Genomic DNA, 16,929 nt, shown 5'->3' with positions numbered 1-16,929 from the left:
CCTTATGAATTGGTGTTTCACAACAACCAGAATTGAGCTGTTATTGAAAGTGATTGTTCTATGAGAATCTTACTTTTAAAATTGATCTTGCATCTTAATTGGAAAGTAAGAGATTTGGGCTCTTCTTTCTGCAGACCTACATTGGTTCTTACTATAAAGTTTCCCTTGGGGAGTTTGGGTAAAGTTGGCAGAATTATCTTGAAGAAAAGTTCCCTAAATAGTTTTAAAACCTTACCCCTCCATGTAATTGCAAGTAGAAACCCACTGTAGAAATTGGGGAAATGTTTAAAGAAGAACTGTTACCCGTAGTTTCACCAGCAGAGGCATGCGCTGTGATGGAGCTTGTGCGTCATGAGGTGGAGACAAGAGCTGTGTGCACAGTGTCTGATGTCCCCATGTAACGTTGTGTGGGGCAGGAACATCTTCCCATGTGGTTAAATATGCCCCACAGCATTATTTATAAGGATGTGATTACTAACACATGGCTAAGTTGTCTTTTACTCGCCTATTTCCCTATTGTTTTACAGGCTAGCTCCATTTTTTTCCTGTTAAGTCTGAAATTAGTATTCTTTTGCATCAGTCTTTGTTCATATCTTATCATTTTCTTTTTCCCAACACCTTTTCTGACATCTCATACTATGAGATTTGGGGTTGTAAATGTAAATTGTTCCTTTAAAAACATCTGCCAAAAGCATATGGAGAGATACTCTCATTCTGTTAAATTTGGGTGTTAGAACTGTATGCGGGCTGCCTCGGAAACATGAGCTGGGGGGACATTGTGCCTGACAAGCCTGTGGACCTGCGGTTCTCTCCTCTTCCGACCACACAGCCACTTGTCCTCCCTGACCTGGGGCATAGGATGGATGGGGCTACAGTGGAAATAGGTAATTCTCATTCTTATGAATACCCAAATTCATCAAACCTTGGTAATAACCTTTTTAAATCAACTTTATTGAGATATAATTTACCTGCCATAAAATTCACCCATTTAAAATATACAATTCAGTGTTTTTTAGTATATGGAATAAAATTTTTAAAACAAATGATTTCAACAGGAAAGAAATAAGTTTATTCATAGGAGATTATATTTATTTAACTTCTACTATGTGCTAAGCACTATTCTGAGCGCCTTTTTTTGTATGGAATCATTTAATTTTTATAACAATCCCATGAAATAGGCACTATTATTCCCATTTTACAGATGAAGTAACTGAAGCACAGAGAGGTTAAGTAACTTGCCCGGAATCACACTGCTAGTAAGTGGCAGAGCTGAGGTTCAAACTCAGGCTCTCTGGCTCCTGAGGCCTTGCTTCAACTGCCAGGTTACACTGCCTACAATAGACAATTAGTGATACTTTGTGATGCTGGTAGTACCTGAATGAGATTTTTGATAAGATGTTTCACCTGTATGCAGAAAGCCACATTTTCATCCTGAAATTAATTATTTAAGAATACATTTGTTGTTAAATTTTAAAGATTTTGTATGTTCCATAAAATCATGTTTTAAAACATGGCTAGTTTTTTCTTTTGAACTCTTTTATATTTAAGTATAAAGTCCTGTACTATGATTCTAAAATGTTTGTATCTTTAACATGCTTTCATTTTTAACATGTTCTTTAAAAGTTATTTGTTTTCTTTTATTGTTACTCCATTTCAAGTCTTAGTAATATAATTAAAACTAAGACTCATGGTTTTATTGTATTTCAGATTGTTATTCACTGCCTTCTGCCTTAAAGTGTGAAATGTGCCACCACAGGTCTTGAACCCTCCTCCCTTTTTCATCTTCCCTGTATATCCTAACAGCTGAATTATTTTCTTTTTATTGTTTGTTTTCTTTTTTCAGCAATGCGGCCACTTAGCATGTCTTACAGTTTTGACTTGTCAGGTAAAAAAAAAAAAAGCACTTTCACACCTGACGTGGGTTTTGTGGTCTCTGTGAAATACATTTCATTCATCTGCTTGTTCAAACACGTCAAAAAAGAAAATTGAAAGGCTTCTTCTAGGCTGTGGTCAGTCAAATAAAACATTGTTTCTTTGAAAATAGTATACTTTAAAAAAATTAAAACTGTAATAAATCTGTTGCCTTGCAAGAGCCTGTGGAAGAGCCGTGACACTTGTGGTCATGGAACACAGTGCCCACCCCACCCCCAATCTCATAAAGCAGCGGTCAGAGTCTAACAGAATTCTGCCTTCAGAGCATAGAAAACACTTTCAAGAAACAAAGTTTTGACACTTCTTACTCTCTAAAGCACTCAGTTATTCAGGTAGCTGAACTCAGAACTGTCAGCTGCTTCAGAGGATGACTGCTCCTCAGTTGAGGGGCAAGAGCTATCTGCGTACCCAGTGCTGCTGTGCGTAGGGCCTTGTCACGCTGGTTCTTTGTGCTGATTAAGAGTCTAAAAACACATGAGCGTTGTAATGGCTTTGGTTGTAAAATATAATCATGTGTCCCGGGTTTGTAGGACACGTTTAGAGCCCTTCTGTTAAACAGACAGGGACTAATAGTGAAACAAGTAGCTATTAATGATTAAATTTGACCTGTAAAATCAGCCCCCCTTTTAAATTGAATTTTTAAATTATATATGAGCAAATTTTCAAAGCCAGCTTAGACCCAATAAAATGTTTTGCACGTTAGAATTTTAGACTTTGGAAGCTGCTGTTTTGAATGCAAAATGAGATAAGATATTGGAACTAGTATTTCCTTCCAGAATTTTCTTTTACACGCCATGGAACTGTTGGCATATCTTACATACAAATTCATATTTAAAGAGCCAGAGAGTTCTAGTATCATGTTCTGTCTGTGAATATTTACTGAGTGTCTTCCAACAGCTAAAATAGTTCCCAACTGCTTTTTGAATTTCTATGTATATTTGTAGTTCTCTTAGGCATGACTAATATTTGCACTTTCAAGAAACTCAGATAAATATGTTATAGTCTTCACTTACTACTTCTGACTGACCACTGAGGAGCTTTTTCTATTTTCTTTATCCATTTGACAATCTTTATTTTATCAACGATTTGCAGAGTAACTTTGTAAAAAAAAAAAAAGCTTGGTCTGGAAAATAAACTCAGAAACGTTTGAGAACATGTGTGTTACTGCTAATCTCCAAAAGTTGGCAACACATACTAAGATCCATCTCTTCTAAATATCTACTAAAGATGTTCCTCCCTGGCGGGCTCTCTGGGAGTGGCCGCTGCCTAAGCACACTGGCTGCTGTCTCCCGTGAAGTAGGCACAGGTGGCTGACCTGGATGGCGTGCATGCCCACACACATGTATGTAGGTGTGTTCGTGTCTTATAGGTTATATGATGGGTTCTTGTGTTGGGAAGAAAGCTCTTGGTGCTGAGCTTCTCAATGTAAAGGAGCAACAAAAATTTTTGATTTGCTTTCACTGCTTATCATTTGCCATAATTTATTTTGTACCTTAGTGTACTTTGCAATTTCCACACACTTCATTCTCGATTTCTTGTGTTTTCGTTGTGTCATTTTGACTAACCAATTTAAATGTCCCAAATTATAAATGGAAAAGACTGATCTATTCTTCTAACCTAAATGCAAAGATCGGGATGCATTTCTTGTCTAAGTTGGGAAATTAGCTAACTAAGGAGTAAATATTTAAACGTGTAGTGTAGGTAATGCACGTAAGTGTAGAATAGGACACATTGAAGTATGTTCTGCTGCTCAGGTATGTTTTAGAAATATTAATTCTTAGTGGAAAATGTTAATCCAGTCAACATTAATTAAGGTAAGTATAATTTATTTTTCTGATGCAAATATTAAATATACAATCTTTATTTCAGCCATATTTCCTCCAACTAAATAAGGCAGCAGCCTGGGTGTATCTAACAGACATAATTATTACACTATGTAATAATAGAAGTTATTACATAAGGTATTTAATATCATGGTTGTGTTTTAGATTCTGAACCTGAGGCATGTGACTTCTAATGCTCTGTGTAGCATCTTAAATAGTTTGCTTACTTATAAATATCACCAGAAATTGTCTTATATAGAAGAAGTCTAAAGTCTTATCCAAGGGTTTGGTTTTCTCATCAGATACACTGAAGTGATAATGAGGATTCATTCATTTGAACAGAAAAGTATAAGTAATCAAACTACTTAAAAATATCTCTTAAAAGTGTGTTCAACTGGGGCTTTTACAAATATGCAGTATTAGATAAAATCACACACAATATTTAGTCTTACATATGGAGATCATCCTGAAGCCTGACTGGAACATAACATATTCTTCTATTAATTCCATTTATCCGAAAGCTTTGAATTGAGTACTAGGTGTTTATTTCAGTAGTTTGAGTCAGTGAGCTCAAGTACAGTTACCAACCTCAGCAAAGTCTTCAGGCAGTTAGAGACCTATTGGGTAATTTCTCAGATCCCTTGCATTGAGAATGAAGTTAGCTCATGGCAGCCACTGTCACTTAACAGTGTTCCCTAAACTTCAGTGCAGATCTCACCCTCATGATTTTACCAGACTTAAGTGCCACCAGTACTGTTCAAACTTTTTTAATCTACCATAAATGACTTTTAAAATTTTCTTAAGCAAAAACATCCATAAAATCATGTATCTGATATAGTAATTATATTTTTTCTGAAACATTAAATATATAACCATTAAAACTGTGTTAATGTTCCTCCACACACCACTGGTGACTTCACCCTTAAGGAAACTCTGGCTTGGACCTGTGAGACCTGCCTGGAGAAGCTCACTGTGTCTCCAGGCAGAGCCTCAGTTGGGTGTGGATAGTTGGACCAGTTGGAGATACGTGTGCTTTTTCTTGGAAGACTGGCTGCCGCTACTGCATGAACCTCTGGAGGAAGTGTGTAAAAAATGTGTGCTATAGAATACGATTTTTCAAAAGATACTTCAAGACCATATTTAAACATTACCTTTTTTCTTGAATAGGAATTAATCAATTAGCCCAATCATTTCCTCCTTTGCTCTCTGGAAGACTTTTAAATTACGCTTGTAAGTGTGGCAGCCTACTGCTTTCTACACCTTATGAAAGGTTTATTTAAAGATTTTAACCTTTGTAATTTTGTAAAAACTTGCTGCTTTTGCCCTTTTGTCCCTTCAGCACACCCCATCCCCCAATCATATATTTGTTCTAGCTACTTAATACCTGGAGAGGTAGTAACAAAATTAACTCATGTGTTGTCAACACATGTGTTGTCAAGTTTTCTGTTAAACATTTTATGTAAAATGATAAATGATTTATGACAAGTCTGTCTTCTTCCTTTTTTCCTTTCCTCATTCCTTTCTTGCTCACTCAAACCCTTGTAGTTCACAAGGGCAGTTCTAGTTCTGGCCTTCTTGATATCTAAAAATATGCAGAAATTGTGAACATTAAGTTAGATATACATCATTTATAATAAATAATTCACATAATTCTTTTAAATAATGTCAAGGAAAGCTGTACTAGAACATACTTACATTCTGAATGTTATCTGGAAATCCACCTCTTCCACTTCAAGCATAAAACTATTACATGTTGGGGGGAGCTACTATAAATAGAACATTCTTGTATTTTATAGTTACTTCAGGTACAACGCTTCCCCCCACCCCCCACAAACAAGCATTAATCCTGATTTTTCAGTGCCCAGCATACCCTTTACCCCCAACCATGGGAGTTTCACAGACTGCTCCATGGGCAAAAACCAGGTTATGGGCTGGTCTGTGAGTTAAATCATGCAGGGACTGCTTTTTCTCACTTTTAAATACTCTAATTTAGTAGTTATTAAAATTATTAGTTATTGAAATACTGAAGAAAATTAGTTCCACTTGCATTGGAAGATTACAGGCTCCACTACAAAAAAAGGTGGCCTTTTAGAATCAGTACCGACAAGGATTCCAGTGTCAGCTGTGCCGCGCTGGCTGTGTGACTGGCTGAATCACCCTTAGCCTTGGTTCACTCACTTACAAATGGAGATAAAAGTCAGTGTTAAGGGCTTCCCTGGTGGCGCAGTGGTTGAGAGTCTGCCTGCCAATGCAGGGGACACGGGTTCGAGCCCTGGTCTGGGAAGATCCCACATGCCGCAGAGCAACTGGGCCTGTGAGCCACAATTATTGAGCCTGCGCGTCTGGACCCTATGCCCCGCAACAAGAGGCAGCGATAGTGAGAGGCCTGTGCACCGCGATGAAGAGTGGCCCCCGCTTGCCACAACTAAAGAAAGCCCTCGCACAGAAACAAAGACCCAACACAGCCATAAATAAATAAATAAATAAAATTAAAAAACAAAACAAAACAAAAAAATGTTTAAAAAAAAAAAAAAAGTCAGTGTTAATAATTGCTAACATTTACTGTGCACTGCCTTTATTACACACTAAAGTATTTTATATGCAGTTGTTAACTTATTTAATCCTCACAACAAGCCCATTTCTGTTGTTAGCCCCATTTTACAGTTGAGGAATGAAAGTTTAAGTAACTTGCTCAAGGTCAAACAACTAGAGCTAGACTTTGAATCCAGACCATCTGCATCTTAACTATACTGTATACTCTAAAGTTTACACGTTATGCTACATACTCGTATTCTGTACTCTGTTCACTGTACTCCATACTGTATGCTCTGTGTTCTGTAGTCTGTACTCTGTACTCCATGCTCTGTGCTGCCACAGTTCTTTCACTGCCTTCCCATCCAGATTTGAGCTTTGGATAATCAAAATCAGCTTTATCAGAGGAAGTGTATCTCAGAGTCTTTGTGTTCATGTTTATATGCATATAGATTATTAGCTATTTTTACTTTAAAATAAAACCACTTTCAGATACTACAGCCATATGTGCATGCCATCACTCTGATCTGTAGATCACTAGCTCTTTAGAGGCTAAAAGGAAAGTTAGCCTCTCTGGGCCTCTGGAAAATAGAGAAGTTGGAGTCAGTTATCTGTAGTATTTCTTCTAGCTCTAAATTTTTATCTACAAATGTGAATATATAATTATTCATTTAAAGGTTTCCTTTATTTGAATCTGACAGTTAATGTCAACGCAAGTGTTGTATAGGCATAGGTGTTACTGTGTCTAGCCTCTGTGTTGTATTTGCATGACATAGAAATGCTGTATCACCTCGGGTGTGATTCCAAGTGCAGGTACTTGGAACAGTGTGTTTGGTTCACTGACTACCTTTCTGTGCTCAAGAAAAGGTAAGCTTTCACCTTTGTTTTACCAGAGGTAGCTACCCCTGAATCTCCAAAGAATGTCCTGGAATCATCGATGGTGAATGGAGGTTTAACGTCACAATCAAAAGAAAATGGGGCAGGTGCCGTACAGCAGGTGCCTGTGCAGCGGAAGAAACTCCTCAAAGCCCCAACTCTGGCCGAGCTGGACAGCTCTGACTCGGAGGTGAGGCCCCACGGCCCCCCATGTCCCGATTCGGGGTCAGGAGGCGAGCGCCCTCCGACCGGTCCTCGTGTTGCTCCAGCTGTTACTTAATCTCTTTCCATTTTTCAGTCAATTAAAGTTAGGTTTAAAATTCATTCATTTAGCAGGAAATGAAACAGTGGATTACTTACTGTTATTTAATAAAGGCCAATATAGTGGCTGTAGTTTATAGAATAACTTGTGACATACATACATAGTCTTAGATTACAGTGGGGTTAAAATAAGTCAATAGTTTTCAAACCTATATTTTCTTAAATATGTTTCCCTTTGTTTTGGGGAAGGAAAAAGAAAAACATCTTCATAGATTCTTCCCTCTCTAGAACACACACACACACACACACAAACACACACACACACACCCATACTGAATCTTCTTCTTTATGTAATAGTAACACCAAAAGACAAGTCCCCCAACACTGTGCCCATGCCCTGCGGATCCTTCCTGTTCCTGACGTGGGTGCTCCCAGATCTCTGCAAGCCTCTGTCCGCAGTGTCACTATTGTATGTCTCCACTACCCGACCCTCAAAGTCATCTTATATAAAATGAAATGATTTCCCCGCCCCCTGCCAAACCATGCCACACACCGCAGGCTTCTAGTCTCCTGTCTGCTGTCTCGGTTGCTGGCTCCATTCTCTCCTCATTCATCCAGGTTAGAACTTGAGGGGTTATTCTCTCATAACGCCCTCACCGGTCTCCACACCTTATCCAGCAATATCAGTAATAACAATTTTGCCACTAAATGTTTTTCAAACTTCAAGAATAGTAAAGAAGTATTCTTATTACTGCCCAATTCAGTGCATGCGCTCTCTCATCAGTCATATCTTATCTTCCTTCTTCCTAGCTTCCCTGATTCCATCTTGCAAATACCACGAGGGTCTTTGTCTTTGAAACCTTTTGAAGGCTTCCTGCCACTTACAGGACTAAGCTCCTGTCCCTGAAGAAGCTGCGTCAGAGCCTGCGCCATCTGGTGCCTGCAGCATCACTCTGCTTCAGTTTACCCTTCAGCCCCACTGGGTCCCTTGCTCTTTCCTGCTCACTCCCTGTTGCTCCGCTCTGTGCATCTGCGTGCAGCCTACACCCAGCTCCTCTCCGATTCCATAATAACCCTCTGATCCGTCTGTTGTGTTAGAGCACTTGACCCTTTGTAATATAATTATCCATTTTTTTCTCTCTCTCACCAAGTGCAAGCTCCCAGGAGGGAAGGTACGGAATTCACCTTATATTCCCAGGTCCTGATCCCCAGCAGACACTCACATATTTAAAGAAATTCATGCTAACCTGTGAGAACAACAGTTTAAATTAAAAGAAGATCTAGTGGTTAGCCACTAGAACTGTGATAATTGAAATGCAAATTATATTAAATAAATTTAAAACTCAGTTCATTGAGTTCTCACGTGTGGCTGGAGGTGACCAAGGTGGACGGTGCTGACACCAGTGCCGCCCTTGCAGAGTCTGCTGGGAGCACCTGTGTCCGGTGCAGCGAGCGCGCCATCCTGTGTCCAGGACCCCCTTCCTGTCCTTTCTTCGTCCTTCACTGCCCTGAGCTAGAATGCCCAGGCCATGAGGAGGGCAGTGGGCGGCCTCTGCAGTTGTCTTAGTTTTCCTCTTTGTGAAAATATTGTGCTGATGCCCTAAATCCAAATCTTGAGATGATTTGCTAGACACAATTCTCTTAATCAGAGCGAGGCTGTGTTTGCGTGCCTGCCCATTAGTTAGAAAGGGAGTGTGAAATACGGTGCTGAGAAGTGTTGAGCCTGGTCTTTGGCTGCTGGTCCAGGCCTGGGCAGTCATGGCTCCCATGATTGGGAGTAAGGTGGGGATCTCTGATTTCTGGAACAGAGGGAATGGTCCTGGGCCAGGACTGGAGCAAGCACACCCCTCTGTCCTCTTCCCTTACAGCTGATGCTCTAAAGTACTAAGGAGGGGCAGGGCAAAGATGCTGAATGTGAGAATGCCTTACATTCCTTTTTTTTTTAAACTTCTGAATATAGATTTTTTTTTTTTTTTTTTTTTTTTGCGGTACGCGAGCCTCTCACTGCTGTGGCCTCTCCTGTTGCAGAGCACAGGCTCCGGACGCGCAGGCTCAGCGGCCATGGCTCACGGGCCCAGCTGCTCTGTGGCATGTGGGATCTTCCCAGACCGGGGCACGAACCCGCGTCCCCTGCATCGGCAGGCAGACTCTCAACCACTGCGCCACCAGGGAAGCCCTGAATATAGAATTTTAAAACTTCTAAATATGTTCAAACTTTGAAATTTAGAAAACACAGATGAGCAGAAGCCTTTAATTTTAAACAGCTATATTTCAAACTTGGGCTTTGTGATAATCAAAGTTTCAGTAGAGGTTTTTTTGTTTTGTTTTTTGGTGCCCTCTCTGAGGCTCCGTAGGGTTTCTTTTGATGAGACTCAGCTTTAATTTAATTGTGGTAGATTAGTTGTGTTCATCCTAAAAAGCTTTCTTAACGTTAGCCTCTTTAAGATTATCTACCGACTGGTTGAAGCCAACTCAGAAAAATGCCTCTTGTAAAAGCCTGACAATTATCCGATGTTTCTATAGACATGAACGAAGCACCTTGAAACTCAAGCCGGGTTTCCTTACAGTGTGAGTTAGCGAGGAACGTGCCGTGGGCTCTGGCTCTGCTTTGTGGACAGGACACGAAGACAGGTCCCTTTGTGTCAGCCTCCACCATGTCCTCCATCTGAGGTCTCCTGCAGCTCCAGAATGTGGCAGTCCTGCCCATAAATATGAAAGCGGAAAAGAGGCTGAGGAGTCCTGCCTTCTCTAAATTGATGGATGGGTGTTCTTTTCCCCACCTTAATGGATTCCTGATGTCAGGGAATTCCTAAACCAAGATTGATTTATCTCTGGTCCTATTTGCTCACTTATAAAAATGGCCACAGATACTAAGACAGATATATCCCACATCACATTGCACAGTGTCTTCATTCACATTTTATTATAATGTTTTTTCACACTTTTTTCTTTAACTCTTCTCCTATTTTTCCTTTTCGCCAACTTCTTTTTTTCCAATGCCTCTCCATTTTTTCCATTCAAATATTTACCAGATGCCTTCAGTAAGCAGTAAAGGGACAGCAGTGCGATAGCCTTTGTCCCCTTGCTCATAATCCAAATGGGAAATAAGAAACATACACTGAGTCATTACACGTGTTTGGTGAGTGCTCGCAGCCTGCCAGGCACCTTTTGAGCCACCCGTGTGTGATGCCACCAGGGGGCCGGGGGCTGGAGAAGCCTCAGGGAGAGGGAGGACCTGGGCTGAGGAGTCAGGCGAGGAGAGCAGTGGGCAGAGGGCTTCCGCTGTTTGTGGCACGTGCCAGGCCAGGTCACAGCCGGTCTCCTGTTTCTCCCCTACTGGCCTGGACTTCCCCTGGGGGCGGAGGAGCGGACTGACCCTGCCTCTCTCACTTGTCTAAAGCATTCCTGGTGGAGGTTGCACAGGAACAAAGACTAATACTCAGGCCTGTAGTGGGAGGACAGTGGAGGCCAAATAAAGAAAAAGCTCAGAAAAGGCTGGTCTTACTCTTTTCTTCCATCCCCTCAATTTTATTACCACTTCCCCATTTTTCCTGCTTCCCTCCCATTTACTGAGTGGCTTCCAAAATTTTTTTTTAAGGACCAAAACTTTTCCTTCACATCAAAGCTGTAGAAGTACAAGGCGGGTCAACTAGAAATGGAGGCGGGGCTAGGCCTGCTCTCCACTTCCTACCCCACCACCTCCCCATCTTCATGCCTTTTCCATTCTCAGAGGAAGTGTCCCCTAGGAAGTCCCAGCATGCCTGACACTGAGCTCGTCCCTCTGCGGACGGGGCACCGTACTCACTCCTGGAGGAAGTGCTTCTGTGCACGATCACACGTCTCCTGCTGGCCTTGCAGTCTCTCCACCGGAGGTTTCCCTCAGGTTTAAGAAATACCTTCCAGGGGAATTCTCCGGTGGTCCAGTGGTTAGGACTGCAGGCTCTCACTGCTGAGGGCCTCGGTTCAATCCCTGGTTGGGGAACTAAGATCCTACAAGCCATGCAGCACGGCCAAAAACAAAAATAAAAACAGACCAAAAAAACCCTTCCAGCCACCAGAATACCGAGTGTATGGTGAACTCATTCGTACATGATCTCATTTAATTTTCTCTTCCACAGAGACTTCATACTAAGAGGTAACTGCCACCATTCCAGGGTAGCAGCTCTGCTCACCTCTGCAGACATATTTCATTTGACTCCATTGTGCACCAGAAAGTTCCTGTTGCCCCTTGCTGTCTTTGAGGTTAACTTAAAGTTGGGCCCAAATTATCACAAAGAGCAGGTTCCTGTCTAAATATTCCCCATTGAGTAGTGAATTTCCCTGTAAAGAGTCAATATATTATTATAAGTCAGATATTCTTATGCAATGGATATTAATGGATTATTTACTTTATCAACATAAACTCAGCTGCTTTATGTAGAAAGAAAAACTCCTTAATCCTGTTCAGAGCCATGAGATGATGACTTGCCCTCAGTCTTCTTAATGCCGTGCGTCCTTTGTTCCTTCAAGGAAATGCATTTTCTTCCTTTCTGTAAAGTGAGACCTCCAGTTGCAGAACCAGTAAAGGGATTTTTTTTCTCTTAGATTTACCCAGCAGCTTTGTGCATTTAAATTATAATAGTTAAATAATCAGCATTAACTACAAGCTTGAATTGATATCCTTAAAAGTTTCTAGTTGTGAAACTGGGCTATTGGTAGTGACCCAGAGACTTTATACCCTGCTTGAGGCCGTAGGAATAGGTTATCTAATCTGCCATTTTGCCAGAACTGGAACTAACCCATGCTTTTTACTTAACAAAATATTATGAACATTTTCCCATCTGATTAATCCTTTTTCAACATGATGCCAAATAGCTGTGTGGTATTCTGTCATAATAATTTGCCATATTATATTTAACCAGTCCCCTGTTTTTGAACATTTAAGCTGTTACCAGTTTTCTGTTATTATAAATAACAATAATATTGTGAACATCCTTATGATACATTTTTGCTTTGAATTATTTTTCAGGATATTTCTAGAAGAATGTTTGCTAGGTGAAAGAATGTACATATTTATAGCTTTTGATACATATTGCCAAGTTCCTTAAAGAAAGCTCTAATATCTACTTTTTATTGAGCCAACTCTATGTATACTTTAGGTATTATAAATTGATCAGACCCTAGAAGTAGCTACGATCCTTATATAAAAGATAAGGAAACAAGACACACAGAAAGGTGTCGTCTTTGAACTAAGATTGTTAAAGAGTAAATTATAGAGACGGATTTGAAACCCAAGTCTAACTCCAAAATCTGCATATCTCATAAACTTTGTAGTATTCCAACTAGCAGTATATGAGAATGCTTGAATTTAAAATAACTTAAACTGGAAAGGGGCTTAGAAATCTTGTTCAACGTCATTACTTTTCAGTGAGAAAACTGAGCCTCTAGTAGAGATAGAGACCAACTTTAGAAAAACAACTTTTCAGTAGCAGAATCCCTGCTAAACCAGACCTCCCAACACCAGATCTTTTTCCATCACTTTTTTTTTCTCTTCCTAAAACTCTAAACCTCAATGTTTCTTGCTTATCTTTAATAACCTCTGCTAGCCTGTCCCAGGTAACGTTTTAAAAGTCAAGATAAGCTTTGATTGGAGCTATATCAAAGCTTTCAGTAGGAAAACTAAGCAAAGGAGCTGTATCTATGCCTTCACTGGGATTCTTTTCAGGAAGAAGGAGACTTACCTTCCTGTTAAGTGAGTTAGGTGCCAGGCTGGCATCTGAGACAATTCTGGCAGCCTTCAGTGACAGCGCCACCCCAGGAGCAAAGCTGCGGGACTTCTGACAGTGACCTCATTGCATCCAGGACCTGATTAAGAGTCACTGATCAGGACATAGAACTAGAAAAGGCCTAACTTAGTGTCAAGAACTAGAAAAGGCCTAACTTAGTGTCAGAGACTAGTAACTTGGATCAGACAATATGCAGACAATAAGCAAATTTCAGAAACGGCTGTAGAAAAGACTAATGTTAAGAGATGTCAGAGACCCATTGAAAGACCTCAGCCAGGCAGAAAGTGTTTAGTCAACAGGAGTGGACATGACAGGGACACCACACGCTCCCCGGTTCCTTTCTGGGTGTCTCCATGACTCCTCTGGGGCAGGAACTAATCCTGGTGAAGATTAGTTTTCTTTCTTTCTTCCTTTCTCTCTTTCTATGAAGTAAATACTTTATATATATAGTTGATGTATAATTTTATACGTTACAGGTGTAAAATACAGTAATTGACAATTTTTAAAGGTTATCCTCCATTTATACTCATTAAAAAATATTGGCTATATTCCCCGTGTTGTACAATATATACTTGTAGCTTATTTTATTTTTAAATTTTATTTATTTATTTGGCTGCATTGGGTCTTCATTGCTGCGCGCGGACTTTCTCTAGTTGCAGCGAGCAGGGGCTACTACTCTTCATTGCGTTGCGCAGGTGTCTCATTGTGGTGGCTTCTCGTTGCGGAGCACAGGCTCTAGGTGTGCAGGCTTCAGTAGTTGTGGCATGCGGGCTCAGTAGTTGTGGCACACGGGCTTCGTTGCTCCATGGCATGTGGGATCTTCCTGGACCAGGGCTTGAACCCAAGGCCCCTGCATTGGCAGGCGGATTCTTAACCCCTGCGCCACCAGGAAAGCCCTTGTAGCTTATTTTATACATAGTAGTTTGTACCTCTTAATCCCCTACCCCTCTATTGCCCCTCCCCCACTGCCTCTAACCACTGGTAATCACTAGTTTGTTCTCTATATCTGTGAGTTTGCTTCTTTTTTGTTATATTCACTAGTTTGTCATATTTTTTAGATCCCACATATAATTGAGATTATACAGTATTTGCCTTTCTCTGACTTATTTCACTCAGCACAGTACCCTCCAAATCCATCCATGTTGCTGCAAATGGCATAATTTTATTCTTTTCCATGGCTGAGTAATATCCCATTGTATGTATATGTGTGTTTGTGTGCGTGTGTGTATGTGTGTGTGTGTGTGTGTGTGTGTGTATATATATATATATATATATACACACACACACACACCACATCTTCTTTAGCCACTCATCTATTGGTGGACAGTTAGGTTGCTTCCATATCTTGGCTACTGTAAATAATACTGCTGTGAACATTGGGGTCCATGTATCTCTCTGAATTAGTGTTTTTGTTTTTTTTCAGATATATACCCAGGAGTGGAATTTCTGGGTTATATGGTAGTTTTATTTTTAGTTTATTGAGAAATCACCATACTGTTTTTCACAGTAGCTAGACCAATTTACATTCTTGTCAGTAGTGTATCAGGGTTCCCTTTTCTCCACATCCTCTCCAGTATTTGTTATTTGTGGGGGGTTTTTTTGTTTTTTGATGATAGTGATTCTGACATCAAAATGACAGGTGTGAGGTGATAGCTCATGGTGGTTTTGACTTGCATTTCCCTGATGATTAGCAGTGTTGAGCATCTTTTCATGTGCCTGTTGTCCACCTGCATTTCCTGTTTGGAAAAATGTTCAGTTCTTCTGCCCATTAAAAAATTTTTTTTTAATGTTTAATAGTGTGAACTGTTTAGATATGTTGGATATTAACCCCTTATCAGTCATACCATTTGCAAATATTTTCTCCCCTTTAGTAGGTTGTCTTTTCATTTTGTCAGTGGTTTCCTTTGATGTGCAAACGGAAGTTTAAGTAGGTCCCATTTGTTTATTTTTGCTTTTATTTCCTGTTTTAAGAGATGGATCCAAAAAAATATTGCTATGATTTATGTCAAAGACTGTTCTGCCTATGTTTTCCTCTGCATTTAGGTCTTTAATCCAGATTGAGTTTATTTTTTTAATGGTAGGATTAGTTTTCAAGTAGTCTGAAAGTGGGTGCAGCTGCCTGAGGTGGGTGTGCAGGGCCAGAGGACCAACCACAGCTTCTGGGAGCAAATCCCAAGAGGCCCCGAGCCACACCCCGTCCCTGCAATGGCCCTGCCTGCCCAGGACAGGCTCTTGGCTGTTCTCAGTGCGGGGATTTCAGATCAGTAAGTAGTGGGGTGCAAGGCATGGATGGACATGTCTCAGACTTACGTGAAATTAGGCTGTAAAAATGATTCTGGGGAAGGTTGGCTGAAATATGTGCATTGGGGATGGTTTCTGCTGTTTGTTTCTAGCTCCCACCTCATAACTACTGGAAAGTCCTGGTATGACTCCGTTTTTCTTTTCCTATGAGATACTCTTAGCTTTTATTTCCTTTTTGACCTTCCATAACAGAAGGGGATTATGCTAGTTCTTGCTGGCTTTTCTAGAGACTTGTGTGACCTCCAGCATGTCTGGAGTGAGTCTTTGCTTACGTTGCCTGACTTGTTCTTGGTGGTGAGTATCAAGAATGCGGAGGTTGCTGCTCAGACTGGCTTTGTTTGGACTGTGCGGTTTACAAGGCTTTCTTCTTTTCTTGTTCCTTGGCCAGATCCTTCATAGTGAGGTGTGTTCAAAACTAATGCTTTCAGCAGTAGGTTTTAGGTAAAGCCAGTTTTTAGTGAATGGCTAATGCTTAAAGTCACCTTAACTAAGTAGGTCAGAGAGAATTTTCACTATTTGTTTCACATAGTCATAGATTAATATATTAACCTAACTTTCTTATATATTTAAAAATATTTATCAGTTTTCTATACATATTATGGAAATAAGTTGTCTTCTAGTTAATGTATATCCCCTGTCACATAGTAAATAGTAAATTTTTCATGAATAAATATTATACTTTATTTTGGTATAGTGTAAAACAAATTAAGAAGGTCTCTTCTCACTGGTAATAGGAATTTAAACTTTATTTGGCACAATGCAGACATTTTTCTAGATTCATATGACATTTCATGAAATATTTGTTTTCATTCATTCAACAAATATTTATTCATTACTTAGTAAGTGATGGATTTGGTACTAGGTAACAACGATGAACAAGATACACCACATCTACCCTTGTGGGGTTCCAAGTTTATTACTTTTATAAGTGTGTTAAATACTCCACTAATGATAATATTAATCACCATTTCTTGTGTGCTAGGTAATGTGGTAAGCATTTTAAATGTGTTCTCAGATCTGTCCTTGTAGTGACCTATGGAAATTATGAAACTAAGATAAGAAACTTGGTCAGTGTCACATCATTCTAATGAGGGACAAAGCCAGGGCACAACCCGGACATGTCTAATTTTAGATCCCTTCTAGCTTGTCTCCAACTTGCCTTGAACCTTTGACATTAAAATTTTGTGCCTCATGTTAAATATTTATGAGTGAACATTATTAATTAGCATGAGATCTCTCTCTCTCTCTCTCTCTCTTGTCTGCCTGTGCCTTTCTTAGGAAGAAACTCTGCCCAGGTCAGCCAGCAGCAGTGCACCTTCCTCATTCCTTGAAGCTCCCTTTCTGGAGGCTGTGTCCACAAGGAAGAGTGAGTATTTGTAGTACAAAGAACTAGTGTCAGATGCCTTAAAAAACATACTTGACCTAAAAAAGGGAATCCC

The 16,929-nt window shown here is 40.1% G+C and overlaps 2 protein-coding genes across 11 annotated transcripts in view; one reads left to right on the top strand and one right to left on the bottom strand.

The window, feature by feature from the left end:
* The window catches only part of PRELID3A (PRELI domain containing 3A), a 112,192-nt gene that overhangs the window by 2,304 nt on the left and 92,959 nt on the right, over nucleotides 1-16,929 (bottom strand). For 2 of the 7 annotated variants that reach the window (XR_003005775.1, XM_024763927.1), the window contains exons 6-7: nucleotides 13,145-13,268; nucleotides 9,713-11,953 (exon numbers count right to left, since the gene is read on the bottom strand). Coding sequence is in view for 3 of the 7 variants with exons in the window: in XM_024763927.1 (XP_024619695.1) it covers nucleotides 13,161-13,268 (108 nt within the window). In the remaining 4 variants the exon portion in view is untranslated. Of the gene's footprint in view, nucleotides 1-9,712; nucleotides 11,954-13,082; nucleotides 13,269-16,929 lie in introns of those variants that run through there. The other 5 variants (XR_003005776.1, XM_024763928.1, XR_003005773.1 and 2 more) reach the window with 4 other exon arrangements.
* Nucleotides 1-16,929, top strand: part of SPIRE1 (spire type actin nucleation factor 1) — a 162,741-nt gene that overhangs the window by 129,088 nt on the left and 16,724 nt on the right. For all 4 annotated transcript variants that reach the window (XM_024763920.1, XM_024763919.1, XM_024763923.1 and 1 more), the window contains exons 8-9: nucleotides 7,181-7,353; nucleotides 16,769-16,856. In XM_024763920.1, coding sequence (XP_024619688.1) covers nucleotides 7,181-7,353; nucleotides 16,769-16,856 — 261 coding nt within the window. The remainder of the gene's footprint in view (nucleotides 1-7,180; nucleotides 7,354-16,768; nucleotides 16,857-16,929) is intronic.

The sequence above is a fragment of the Neophocaena asiaeorientalis genome, unplaced genomic scaffold (genome assembly GCF_003031525.2).
Source record: "Neophocaena asiaeorientalis asiaeorientalis breed wild unplaced genomic scaffold, Neophocaena_asiaeorientalis_V1.1 scaffold110, whole genome shotgun sequence".
Classification (NCBI taxonomy): domain Eukaryota; kingdom Metazoa; phylum Chordata; class Mammalia; order Artiodactyla; family Phocoenidae; genus Neophocaena; species Neophocaena asiaeorientalis.
Note: the sequence above shows the minus strand (reverse complement) of the source record. Positions and strands in the feature narration are given on the sequence as shown.